This window comes from Gasterosteus aculeatus, chromosome 7, assembly GCF_964276395.1.
Source record: "Gasterosteus aculeatus chromosome 7, fGasAcu3.hap1.1, whole genome shotgun sequence".
Classification (NCBI taxonomy): Eukaryota; Metazoa; Chordata; class Actinopteri; order Perciformes; family Gasterosteidae; genus Gasterosteus; species Gasterosteus aculeatus.
Genome location: NC_135694.1, coordinates 29,322,714 through 29,336,880, shown reverse-complemented (window position 1 = coordinate 29,336,880; position 14,167 = coordinate 29,322,714). Strand labels below are relative to the sequence as shown.

The 14,167-nt window shown below is 46.5% G+C and overlaps 2 protein-coding genes across 2 annotated transcripts; one reads left to right on the top strand and one right to left on the bottom strand.

Annotated features, from left to right (window-relative positions):
• The first annotated feature begins 1,507 nt into the window (after positions 1-1,507).
• On the top strand, positions 1,508-9,624 carry arl10 (ADP-ribosylation factor-like 10). Its single transcript, XM_040182164.2, has 4 exons — positions 1,508-1,876; positions 4,367-4,559; positions 6,968-7,143; positions 8,124-9,624. Exons 1-4 carry the CDS (start codon positions 1,739-1,741, stop codon positions 8,295-8,297), a joined length of 681 nt encoding a protein of 226 aa, XP_040038098.1. The 5' UTR covers positions 1,508-1,738; the 3' UTR covers positions 8,298-9,624.
• Positions 9,625-10,465: 841 nt separating this feature from the next.
• Positions 10,466-13,744, bottom strand: nop16 (NOP16 nucleolar protein homolog (yeast)). Its single transcript, XM_078106890.1, is given in 5 exon segments — positions 10,466-11,142; positions 12,041-12,107; positions 12,707-12,760; positions 12,762-12,819; positions 13,540-13,744. Coding segments are annotated over 5 exon segments (489 nt in total). The 5' UTR covers positions 13,647-13,744; the 3' UTR covers positions 10,466-10,939.
• Between the last annotated feature and the right edge of the window lie 423 nt (positions 13,745-14,167).

Genomic DNA, 14,167 nt, shown 5'->3' with positions numbered 1-14,167 from the left:
ATTTTAAATTAATGGATTATTTATTTAACAATGAAATACTCCCTCAACTGCTGTGTGTTCCAGGTGTTATTTATTTATATCTTTGTGTGGAGTGGTGAGTGAGAGGCCAGATGGTCTTTGAAGAGCAATCTATATATATATATATATCACCTTTGTCTCCTCTCAGGAGGAGAAGGAGAAGAAGACAGAGAGACTGCAGCTTTTTGTCATGGCTTTCTGACGTAATAATTAAGCAGTTTTTTTCTAAGAAGTTGGCCTTGCTCTTCTTTGAAAAGAAAAAGAAAAAAATCTGAATGGTTGGAGGAAATCAAAATAACAATTAAAAAAATATATCTTTTAAGCTCCTGTCTTGAAAGATAGACATATGTGCCTAAACATTTCTTTTTTTAGTGTCATGAGAATCATTTTGAAGTTGTTCAATTAGTATGAATAAATAACTGGAATAAAATCAACAAGGTTCAAAAATGAATCTTGAGTGCAAATACAGAGTTTATAAAATAACTCTTGATGCAGCAGTACCAACATTTTACTTCTAGTTTACAATGACACCATTGGGATTACATTACCCTACTTTGTTTATTTTACGTCTTGTATAGATCTTTTAAAATTATATCTCAATATCTAGTAACAAGAAAAAAGACCCAACCCCCTGTTCTGGCCCGATGCAGTCTGTGGTTCTGCTCCTAATAGATGGGTTGTTCGTTTGACTGGCAGCTCTGCTGCTCCCGATGCCTTCAGGTGCTATTGGAAATATTACAACGGGCAAACACGAGCCTACAAAAGCGGTAGACTCGAATTAAGATTAAATGTTATTGTTGATTAATATTACTACAGTATTACATTTTTAAAGGTCACAACTCTGTGCCTCTTCGTATCAATCAATCGAATCTGATTGTCTCCGTGTCTTGAGTTTAGAGTCAGGGATTCCCACAAAACTGAAACAACTCTGAATATAAAAAACAAACAAAATATCCTGTCGGCATGCTGGACCGTGATTGGCTGAATACAGTGATGATGTCACATAACCTGCTGGTTGGCCCAGTTGTTGAAGTGAGATGGAATGTTGAAAAGAGAGTTATATAATTATAAGTGTTTGCAGTGAAACTTGTGAAATCACCAAGAGAAGTGATACGAAGCAAAATCATCTTTAAACGGAAGATGACGTATATTGCTTTTATAGATATATATTAGTTAAGAAAAACAATGAAACCGCCTTCTGCACTGCTCACTCACTCTTTAAAGTAGTTTTAGATTTCCGGTCACACCTTTAGCACTGATGTCACAAACCTTGGCAGTGTTTGGTTGTCAGTTAGTCCATAACTTCATGACTGTTAGTGGCGCTTCTACTGCAGCGGAATTACTTAAAGACCAAGTAATTCTGATTACAGGAGCATCACGGTGACTACGTATTTTCAGTACAGACTTGCCCGTAAGCCAAGCCAAAACACGCACCCTTTGAACCCTCTTCAAATTGCGCTCTTGTCTCCTCCCACCGAGGAGTCCAGCGCGCAAGCGGAGTTCACGAGCTGCCCTTGAACGTGGCATTCTTCCTTTTCCCCCTCAAACGAAAACAAGCGGGCGGCGCGCGGTCACATGCAGCCGAGAGGAAGCGGCAGCACTCGGTCCCAGCGGTGTCGGTGTTCAGGCAGCAGAGACAACCACCCCCACCCACACCCCCTTCTCCCGCCCCACCCTCCACCCCCTCCACCGGCTCCTCGCGGCTCCGCGCGCCGCACACATGGTTCTCCTCCGGCACATCTCCTTCGCGCTGACCGCCGCCGTGGCCGCGCTGGGCTCCGCGCTCTTCATCGCCCTGAACTTCTTCTACAAGAGGAGAACGTGGTCACCGCACGCGGAGTACCGCGCGATCAAAGAGGTTGGATCCGGTACCTTTTGCTTTCACGTGTCTGTGTTGCTTGTCTGTGGATATTTGCCATTTGAAAACTATTTAACTTGGACGCGGAGGGGGTGACGTCACATCTGACGGGATGAATGCGATGGAGATGGTGGTTGTGGTGGTGGTGAGGATGATGAAGGTGGTATTTAAAAGCAATACAATGGGAATGGTGAAGAGGAGGAAGAGTATGCTGCTCATGACTGACTGACGTGCCAATGGCTGGTGTTGAAGAGGAAGATGAAGATGATGGCTCTGATTATGTGATGGTCACACATGGTCAATGGGAATGATGATAATTACTAAGATGATTCTGCAAACGTTTGTTAAATGGAGCGATGATGATGAAGGAGGGCGTGATGATTTAGACGCTTCTTATAAAGTAGCCTGTTAGAGGTGAAGATGATGGATTTCGGGGTGGGAGTAAAACCAAACAAGATGAGGAAGGTGAGTAGATGATGATGATGATGATGAAGGGGGTGAGTCATCAAGCGAAGGAGAATATGAGGATGTGGAAAGACGGTGATGTGACGAAGAGGAAGAGGATGTCCACAGGGCACAGAGGATGACAGAAAGGTGATGGCGATGGTTTTCCTCTGAAGTCGGCGACAGGTGGATGTTGGACCAGCGGGGGAGGCAAAGGGAGGGGGGGGGAGGGGCCTCTGATCTGTAAAATGCCCAGATGTGCCTCCCGCTGTCACGTGGCTGAGGCCCAAACCAGCACAGCTCTCCACGAATGACTCGAGGAGAAGCCTGAAGATTCATAATGCGGTGCGTTCGCTGCGTCTCTCATCTCGTTTTCCCATCCAGTCGGCCCGTAACGAGCTCAGCCCGCTTCATCTGGCGCCGCTCCGTGTCTCACAATATAACGTCGTTCCGCGATGGCTCCTCAAATGTTTTCACCCCCCCCCCCCCCCCGAGGGCCGAACCGTGCCGAGATGCATCCTTAATCACGTCTCTGCAGCGGAGTTCACTGGCGGCGCGCTTTTCTTCTTCTTTTCTTTTGACCTTGGGGCGTTTGAGCGGGGCGGCCGGCGGAGGCTCGCGCTCGTTTACGCGGCGACAAAACAAATCTGTGAAAGGGGTAGAAAACAGACTGAGCTGCTGGACGAGGTGAGGATGCGCTGCTTCCAGGCGTGAGTCCCTTTTTAAGTGCAGTCCTGTTTCTGGTACAGAATGACTCGGCATCCACAGCAGGAACAGGGAAGATGTCCTCACTTGTGATGCTTTTGCATTGGTCAAGCTCCAGCTGTACCTCCCATGATGCAACGGGGGGCGGTGCGTACCAGGCAACAACCCAACGCGACAACCCCAATGACATCCCTACGACTTTCAGCTGATGCTCGTGTCCCAACCACTGAAGCCAGAGCGTCACCTGCAAATATTCACTGCTTTGTTTTTGTTTTTACCTTTTTTTAGATTAAATCATTTCTATCTGCACAACAAAGCTGGTGGTCCTCCATGTTTCTATGGTAGCCCAGAAGGGACAAACCCGGCTGGGAACACGGGACGTGAGGACCGGCGTGACCCTCGCTCTGGAGCTTTATTTGAAGGCAATCTGCAGTAGATGTGACCGAGGACACTGGACCTTTCATCCGAACTGAGAGGCGAACGCCAGAGGGGGGAGTTTTGTTTTGGAACCATTTCTCGGTAAACTGCTGCCGGTTCCAGTGAGACACGAAGATTCATATCCATCGTCTCATCACACACTATGAAGTTGAGAAAAGTCACGGCTCAGCAATTTACTATCGAAATAAGCATTCACCCCGACGATGTGCAAGGATCACAGTTTCCATCACGTCTCTCATCGTGTCTACGTCCCCCATTGGCTGCTGCAGGCGAGCTGGCTTCACTGCTTCCTTGCGTTTGGGCCAATGTGTCACATGTGGAGCATAAAAACAATGCAGATCAATACAGTGTCACTGCTTTTTTTTTAATGAGAAATGAACCGAAGCCACTCGGGTTGCAAAAAGAGTCGGTTGGAGCGTTCGAGCTGACAAAGGAGGCAGGAGATGAATGCCTGAAAAGTCGCATTCAAGAAATGTTCTTATCTATCTATAAAAAAGAGAAGAAATGAAAACGTAGCATTTCTTTGTCCGGTGGGAAGCTTTAGATAAACGCCTGGCGTGTAATCTTGGTGACCGTACGCGCCTTTGAACGCTGGGCACAAAGTCCATGCTGATAGTGCTGCTTGAAGAGGAAACGCTCGGGCGGCTCGTTGCTCCCGGAGGAAATGAGCAGGAGAACCGCGGCGGCAGCCCGTGTTGGTCCCGTGCGCTGTTCGCCCAGCAGACTTTCACGTCTAGAGGCTTCCCAGACACCGACTCCGTATTCCTGAACATTATGAATAATAAAATGTTGGATAATAATGGAGCTCGCTCGCTCCTCTTAACTTCGTAACTGAGCGAATGGCGGCGTCGGTTGTTACCCTGCACGGCCGGTGATGGTTTCTGTGCTCACGCCCCCCCGCAGGATGAGGGGGAGGAGGAGGAGCGCGGGAAGCGGCAGGTCCTGGTCCTCGGCCTGGACGGGGCCGGGAAGAGCAGCATGTTGCAGGGTCTGACCCCCGGGGGCTGGGCGGCTAAGAGAGGCCGCTGCCGGCCCACCCGCGGCTTCAACTTCGTGAGCCTCAACGCCCCCACCTGTCAGCTGGACTTCCTGGAGAGTAAGACTTTTTCTTTTTTTTTCAAATGATATTTGTTAATATTTGTTTGAAGTTAAACACTGCAGCCTCTGTGTCTGGAATGTGAACTATAGTGCTTCGTCAATTCATCCCTGCGAGCAGCGAGAGAGGCGGGTGAGAGCGGATTTTGGTGGTGGTGGCTGTAATCCGAAATCTGGTTGAGTTGGAAGCTCGGCTCATCCACAGTACGGTTGTTTGCACCGATCTTCCTCCCGGGGGCCCCGCTGCGTCCGTCATGGCCAACACGGCGGCGATGTCGGACGCTCTCCGTTCTGTCCTCATCTGTTCAGTCACCTGGAAGTTGAAATCTTGCTTTCAGAAATGTTATTTTGATTCTCATTGGAATCAGAGTCGGCTTAATTGGTCAGATATGAATAGATGCACGAGTTTTCTTCATAGCTAGAACTGCAGCTCCCGGCTCGACTGAAGCTGGTAAACAGAACGCAGCATTGCAATGCGGGCAAATGTCTCTGGATATTTACAGGATGTACATTTAATGACCACGGGGGGGGCGGCGGCGATCAAATCGCACGTGTGCAAGATAGAGAGCGAGGCGGATGAGTCCAGGTTAGATTGCATTTACCTACAAACTCGTGAATCATGCTAATTAGCATTCCTCCTGAGGCCACTGCACTAAAAATAACATGAATCGGCCTCCATGCGGGGGGGGGGGGGGGGGCGTCTCTGCTCTGCTACTCCAAATGAAAAGACAAAATGAGTCATTCTCAGTCTTCCCTCCTTAATAGACACTCAAGTGGGACTCCGAGGTCTGACGATGCAAACCGCTGCCGAGACAAAAAGTCTCTGTGCTTTTGCCAAGGTTACCAAAAGGGGCCCCTGGGGAAACACGAATGAAATGACTTTGACGCGACAGCCCGGTGCCGCCGGACGCACGTCTTCTTTGGGATTCGGCACGTTCGGCTGAACTGTAACTCGGTGTTTTCGGACACCGCGACTCAGAGACACACACGGCGCTGCTGTGTTTCGTACACACACACACACACACACACATTGTGGGTGCGTCCCAACAAGGCTACGCCAGCTGCTTCACACCTCTGCACCGCATCGGGGCACGCAGGTATTCGTTACTGCCACGCAGGCATCAGCAAAAGCCTCCATCGCTACCCCAGTTTCCTAGCAACATCCTCCATTAAGTCCTCCACTAGTGAATTCCTGACTTGGCAGGCGGCGGCGTGCGGGCGGGGGATCCGTTCGGACGCTCATCAGGGCCGCGGGTCGCTTCTCCGGCACCGCGGGGTGGTGTTTGTTTACTAAGAAGGAGGCTGTGTACGTGCACAGTCCTGTGACCGTGTGCGGCTTAAAACAGGTGGCTACTGAACGCAAGCCTCTTTTTCTGGTTTAAACTGGACCTCATTGTGCCCTTTTTATCAAATCTAATCAGTCAGGCGTGCGTCTACGCGGCAGGCTGAACAGTTATTTTGTGTGAAACGGTTGTTGACTTTTGGAACCAGTGCAGAATCCCGTAGGGTTTGTAGTAGAATCATATTATAGAAGCAGAGACCTCTCCGAGAAAGTTCCTAGAACACCGATGTGATTGGCTACCTGCTTAAAAATAACAATTGCTGTCCAATCATGAAAAAGCCACGTGAACACAACCGTATCCGATGTAACGTGAGCTCACATGTTCATTCCTTGACCTTTTATCACTTCACCTATAGAAGGGCCTCTTCCCAGGAGTCTCAGCCGGGCCTCTTCCCAGCACTCTTTGTCTAGTCCAGCAGAACGGTACAAAACCATAAATTGATTACTTGACACGTACGGCCACGTTTTCAACTCCAGCACTGCTGCTTTCACGAAGGCCCTCCATGTTCCCACAGAGATGCCGCTCAGCTCTCCGTGATTCCCAGCGAGGAAAACTAGAGAATCATTTGTTTCGCTCTCTGGATGCGTCTTAATGGGCTCATAAGACTTGTCATGGGATTATTAAGCGTTTTTTTCGGTAAAGGCCTTGGAGGCCGGACACACAAGCGGCCTTTGTCATTTTTTTTTACACTTTTGAATTTGAACATCTCAAATTTGTTCAAAAACAGAGCTGAAAATATGTAGAAATTGTCAGAGACAGTTGAAATGCTTCCTATCAAACTACCAGAACAATGTAACTTCTGTCACACGGTAACAAAATACCCTTTGATAAAAAGCCACCTGGGATGCGTTGATAGTTAGTTACTAAACTTTGAGGTTAGAAATCAACATCACCGATGCACATAATCCTTCTGAAAGGCTTTTAAAAAGTCTTAAAACTCCATGAAATAAGATTAATAAACTCTGAGCTTGGGAAATACGATGGACGTGGACCCCAAAAAGAGCCAAAAGCATGAAAGTCCAAGAGGGAGAGTCGTTGTGAATTGATGACGTTTGCTTCGCTGCAGTCGGCGGCGGGGAGGACCTGCGGCGGTACTGGTCCGACTACCTGAGGAAGACCCACGTTCTGGTGTACGTGGTGGACTCCTCCGACAGGAGCCGCCTGCCGATGGCCAAGGCGGAGCTGCACCGCCTGCTGATGGTGCAGCCCCAGCTGCCCGTGGTGGTCCTGGGAAACAAGCAGGTGGAGTCCTTTTACATCTGTGTGTCTCGGTCCAGAATGATGCAGGATTTCAAAAGGATAAAAGCACATGAGGTGCTCAAAGACCGATTTTTACCTTTTTATCTATTATCGACGGGCCTCATCGACCCGGCAGTGATGAATCAGACTCGTGCAATAAACATCACTACATTTCCTCCTCAGCTCACATTTCCTCACCCCGCCTGTGGAATTATGCATGAGTCTCCGTGTGAAGCAGGAATTTCTGTCCCATCTTCTGCCAGCACGCCGCAGCTTTTATCCGTCCAGTGCGGCGAGCGCTGCTCGCAATATTCCAGCCCAAAAAAAATCAGTCTGAGATTAAAGTTTCCAGCGTTCTTTGGTCTGTGTAACTATCGATTGGGCATAGATTATAATGTCATCATAGCTTCAGCATCTGCTTCACTGAAACAGTTAACAAAGATGTGCAAGCACGGTTTCATGCAACCAAAACCGTAAAAATATATTTTTAGAACACGCAAATCCGAGCTTACTGCTCTGATCAATGTTTCCCACGCAGCTTTATGTTGGCCGACACAACAGAGTTCATATTGTCACATTTTCCCACACGATGTTTTGTTTGTACTTGTTGTTGCATCTTTGCCTGTGAACTCATTGCACTTCTTCAGATGGAGGCTATACATTTTGCCAAAAACCATGATTGTGCTACACGTTTTTGTTCAGCATTGTTTTTATGAATTTCTTTTAGTCTACGCACATTTTTATTAACTCACTTTTCTCAGTAACTGACTTAAACAAAACTCCGTCGTACAGGCCGGAAAGTAATTATTAACGAAGGCATTTTTATTCATAAAGAAAATTAAATGAGCTAAATATTGAAATGCAGCGAGAACTGATGAAATCATGCAAAATATCTAATACAGGAACAAACCACCACTAATTATTTAAATGACTAAATGTGATCGTGCAGTATATCGTAACGGAGTTCTTCACCCTCTTCGCAGGACAAGCCCAACGCGGTGAGCGTGTCGGAGCTGCACGAAGCCTTGTCTCTGGGCTCCGAGACCGGGGACAGGAAGCTCTTCCTCCTGGCCGCCCAGCTGGGCTCCGATGACACCCTGAGGGACTCCTGCCGGGGCCTGGACTCCTTCCAGGACCTCCTGCTCCAGCTCGTCTGATCCCCCCCTCCCAGAGCAGAGAAGTAGGAATTATAGAGGGCTTCCTCCTCCTTCCCCTTCCTCATTGTGAAATGATTGCTTATTTGAGGCAGAGGAGGAGGAGGAGGAGGAAGAGGAAGGCTGAGGGAACTCTGGCAGAGGAATCACTGACGAAGATGCAAAGCGTGGCAGCGCCTCCTCGTCTTCCTCCTCGCCTTCAGCTCATCTCACCGTGGAGGAGGAGGTGCACTGCGAGGAGGAGGTATGACTCATAAAGTTCACCTCCTGCCAATGAATCAGGCATGTCGATTATTCATACAAGTGTAAATGTGTCACGTTCTGTGGATCCATCTCGAGATTTCGGCGTGTTTTGTGTTCACCGAAAAGCTCATTTGCGCGTCGGCAGAGAGGTGAAGTTGAGCAGATGGAGGAATATTCAAGGTTGCCAGGTCGGAGAGGGATCAGTAGCGCACAAGCGTGGCGCTTTAATCAAGTGGGTGTTTGGAAGAAGCTCGCTGAGGATTTCGTGAGAGGTTTAAAGGGAACCATTGACCAAAATCCTTCTTCACTCCCCTTTTCGGCCGTGCGTTGAATCCCAAAAAAAACCCCACAATGCCAGTTACATTGTCTCACACGTAAGCTTACGTAGTGTCACATTTCTTAACCCGATGACACTTCGCATACAACTATAATAACAGGACTCACACAAAGTCATTGTTCAAAAGGAAGGACGCTCCCACATTTAGAAGCTAAAGCAAATGTGCTGCCCGTCCTTTCCTCCCTCACACAAACATGGGCCCTCGTCTGGTCTCCTTAAAAGACTTTTAAGTTCGAAGGAGGCGTGTTTCCGTCCACACGTTGAAGGCTTTTTTAGAAGCCGTATGGCTGGATGTGGCTTTTTGCAGCGTTATGGAAAGTAATGGCCTTTGTCTGAAATGTCCGCTGAAGCTTCTATTCCTAAGAGACGAAAACCAGCAGCTCCTTCTCTAAAAGGCCGGACGGATTTCTATATTTTATTTACAGCTGCACAGCTTTTCATTTGCATTTTCTGCCCTAATTTGTGAAACCTTTGAATGGCAACCGTCTAATGAGAAGCTGGTGAAGCACATCCTTGACTGTATAAAGGCAGACGTGAGTGACTTTAATCTGGAGTGAGAATCTGATCTGTACTGTGCACAGATGTTTGCTTATGATGCACATGTTGTTTTATTCCTTCTGATGTGCTGCAGCTCTGCAGTAACGTACATTTCTTTTTTATAACTATAGACTGTCATTCTTGTTTTGAGGTGTTATGTAAATCAAACTGCATGTCTGATGCTTTATTCTCTTTTAAACGTCATGAAAGGGTCGATTGTCCATTTGATTTATTCAGACTTGCGGAACTCCACTGATTTTACACATCGAAGTCATTTACCAGGGTGCAGTGAAGTACTAGTAACATTTATATGAGAAGCCTTCAGTCTCTCCAATAACAGTGTTTCATGCGTGGAATTCAAAGTCTTAAATGAAGTAAAAATCCCCTTATTTCAGACATGTCGACAGTTATGTAGTCAACACATACGTTCTCCAAAAAAACGCTCTGATAACAAGCACAGAATCAGAAAACAAGTCCGTCCTCGTGCTGACGGGGCACGTCGATGCAAACGCAAACAGACCAAAATCTACAGGCCTCCGTAAGCAGCCTGACCCCCGTGGATGTGGGGCAGAGTTCATCAGTCGGAGGAAACAAGGTGTCAACGCCCCAATGACTGAACTGTACTTAAAAAGGTAAATAAGAGAGCAAAGGTGGACGTTCTCCTCGCTCCTCCAGTCCTTGTGGGGCGGATAACGGGTGTGACCTCAACAGCAGCAGCCGAGGACGAAGACGACGGGTTCCAGGTCCACGTGACACAAGCATACGCTCAGCGTTCAGCCGTAATGAAACTGGTGCTCTAATGAAAGAAGCACCAACGTCGGGCCTCGAGCGCTGGAAGCATCTCCAGAGGTTTCTTCAGCAGAAAACACGCGTTGCGACGTCAGACAAACAGTAACTCAATATGTCAGGTAGACCTCGTCCTTTAATTATTCGATAAGTCATTTTATCTGGATTTGGAGCTGGAAAAAAAGGTTTTACAACAACTGAACATTAAGGAAAACACAGCAGTTCTAATTTATTTTACAATAGATTTTGGGAAAAAGGAAATGCGGAGAAGTGTAGAAAAGTTTGGGTTTATTGAACGTCTTAGAATTCACTTCAAGTTGTGACCTTTATAGAACTCTTCTAGGTCCTCGCCAAGACTGTTTTCAGATTCAAAAATCAACTGACAAATTCAGTGGAACCGAGTCAATTGGTGTCACTTCAAACTCGTTCATTCTACAGCTTGAAACATGTCGCTGCAGAGATTTCTCTCTGACATCAACACGTCACGCTTTAAAAAAACGCCTCCCTGCCCGGAGAGAAAGCCAGTGACGTCTGCAAAGTGAGCCTAGAGATATTTAAATGATTTCATTGCAAACACATGTCGGCTAAGCACGTTTGACTGACACACACACACAATTTCATTAAAACAGGAAATCTTTACAGGGTCCGAGTGCTGCAGCTCGTCCCCATCGGGATGTAGCAGATGTCCACGAGCATCACCTACATCCCCACGCCGGACGCGTGTCCCGCTCGCACTACGTCTCTACACGACGACATCCTGACACGCGGGAGGAAAAGAGTCCAGAACCGGCTCGGCTGCTTTTCCCCGGGCCGCCGCTACGGAGCGGCGAGCGAGTCCATGAAGGCGTCGAAGTCGTCCGGGTGGCACCGCATGTACTCGTTGATCTTCCTCTTGATCTGTTTGGGCGTGTCCTGGTAGTAGTTCTTCTCGTCCTGGGCCATCGCCTGCAGGGAGAACAGACAACACGGCTGCTCATTTGCTTCCAGCTGCATATATTGTCTTAGACCTTTTCGGTGGCGAGAAACTTCTTAGAAGAATTAGAGGACAACAATGACGCCCCAGTGAGGTTTCCAATGGTCATTACATACCAGACAACGGTATGGATTTATTTCAAAAGCAGGATTCAAATATCAGTACGGATCAATATATCGGCTTTGTTTAATGGATCGCAGCGCAGAAAGACAGACCAGAAGATCAGTTATCTGACCGATATAATCCAAACTAACAACTCCAGAGCATAAATAAAGTCCAGGTGTGAAAGTCATGCTTTTAAAAACAAACAAAATATTCTGCATCCATATTGTCTGGCGTTTCAAAAACAAGATGTCACTGCGATCAGAAAACTATTTGCGTTTTATTCATTAAGGGTTTTTTTTGTTCATTAAATCCAATAAATCTTTTCATGAGCAACAGGTAAAACAATGAGATATTTCCCTCTAAACTAAAGCGGTGCCTCACTCTGCCTGTCAGACTTTTAAAAGGGGTGGAAAACCTTTTTATTGTAGGATATTTCCTTTTAATTTTCTTCCAAATGGTATAAAAATGCATGTTAAAACTCAATGTGAAAATACGCAAATCATCGGTTTGTCTCTTGTGTTGAAAGCACAGTTTTGTGTTGAAACTGTTACAGGCGGAATGAAAGTCATTCAGCGCTTTGCTGCTGAAGGCCGTCTCCTGTGAGCACCCACGCCACCAAGCCCGATAACAAAGAACCGCTGACGGTGAAGCTCCGCACGCATTTGAATCGCTCCAAATCGGGGAAATATGAACACGCACGTTCAATCTCAAATAGAAACCAGCAAAACAAAATGAAGGCGCACATTACTTTCCATCAGGACTTACGGTTGAGTACGTAGGGCTTGGTCACGATGCCGGTGGGGGCTTTCGTTGCTTTATCCGGGCCGAGGAGCTAAACGTGTGAACGAAACACATCATGAAGGAAACAATGGACGTCACGGCTTAACTGAAGGCAACAAGCATCCTTCTCCACAGAATCATTCATTACACATGAAGGGGGGGGGGGGGGGGGGGGGGCGGTATAATTTGAGGGTCTCTCAGTCTCAACTAAATAAAAAGCACAAGGTGCAAGCCTGTGGTTTTATTGATCTTTCTGCATAATGTTTAATCCTGATAACAGACTTCCTTTTCCAAAGGAAAAGCTACAGAACACGAGTTTTGTGTTTTTAAAAATTGAACCTGCTGGATACATTTCTTCAATATTATTTAAACAACAGATTTATTTTACAAACCAGTGCGTAGTTAAGTACAACTGGACGTTTTGCGAGGACACAGAACAGTGGATCATTACAACCGTCACTGGACTGGGAAACAGATTTCTGGTGATGCTGCTCAGCGTCTTTGTCTGGACAGGAGACGCCCAAGTATCGCTCTATTAAAGTCTGCTTGCCTGTGTTGCGCCGTTTTAGAGGAACCACGTGAGCTAAATAAAAGAAAACAAGATGAATAAAACCCCAGGGAAGCTACAACCGATCCACAGCAGGTACTTACGCTGCTTTTCTTTATTGGCACCGTGCGGTTTGGATCAAAAGCCAGACCCATCAGAACCCAGCAGGTTCTTGGCCGTGGACTTTTTGTTGTCCCACGCATTTCGAATCTGTGAACTGAGTGAGAGGACAAGTCAGACGCACAATGTCGCAAAAACGTACACACTCAAAAGTCCTTCTGCAGGATAAAGCCAAAGGAAATGTGAAAAACAAGTTACGTTTTAACGCCGTAAACATGGGACTGAAAGAAAGGCTCAGGCTCTGTGATTGTAGATCTAAATTTATTGGTTAAACAAAAAAAGTTTCATATAATGAGAACTATCAACTTTTTCCAGGAAAGGTTTTTTTGTTTCCATTTAAATCTTGGTATATTCAATATGACTAAAAACAACAACACTGCACAGTACAGAACTGTGATAATATGTATCATACGTGTAATGTGTGACATACGATATTACATGAATATGCGTCATCAAATCTCCCTAAAATATCCGTCAGGAATTCAATGGAGACATTTAGGGCAGTCGTCATGGAATAATAATTGTATGTTGTTTTTACTCTTATACGGGCTGAATGATTAATCCATTGAAAGAAAAACGGATCCATATTCAATTAATTGTTAGCTGTAGTACACGCTCATGTGTCTAAAATTGAATTATACAACATTGTTCGAAAAAGCAGCATTTAAGCATTCAAAAACACGTTCATTATCATTGTAGTAAGTATTTGCAATCAAGACATTTAAATATTAACGGATATATGTATTTCTCCTCGGCATCATCATGCTCGCTGTTAGCCAACATTAGCTAACATGCTAACGTGTAGCTGCTCGCTTACTTTTCTATCCTGGGGTTGTATTTCTTGTTGGACCGTTTCCTCATCTTCTTCCGGTCCTGGTTGTAGTCGAACTTTTTTCTCTTCGATGACTTCTTGGCTTTCGGCATGTTGGTGAATTGTTTCTGTTTTTACAGAACACGCTTGAGGTTTGTTGGTGATATAAGGGAAAAGGCAACGTGCTGAAACCGGATGTAAGTTTGTTGTGTTCCGGCCATGTGACAGGAAGTCCCCTTTGCACTGATCAGGATCCTTCTCATTGAATCTGGGCATTAAACGCAAATGAGCGCCAACATCGAACACAACCCGCACGGACTCAGAACAGACACTGAAAGCTTAGTCACAAATTAAACTCAATGTATACAGCTGCGTGTCTAGTTTCATTTTGTTCTGCCGAATCTTTTGTATCTGAATTTTCTGCTTCGTTTCCACGTTCAGCCGGATTCTCTCCTGCTGAAATTGCAACACCAACAGCTCCTTCTGCTGCTCAAAAGTCAGCCCCGACGTGGGTGCAGACACAGATGTTGCCACAGCTGCCACGACCTCAAAACGCCACTCCCCACTAAAGAGGATGTGGCGAGGATAGGGTGTAAAAGGGAAATTAAACCAAATCAAGAAAACAACGCCACCC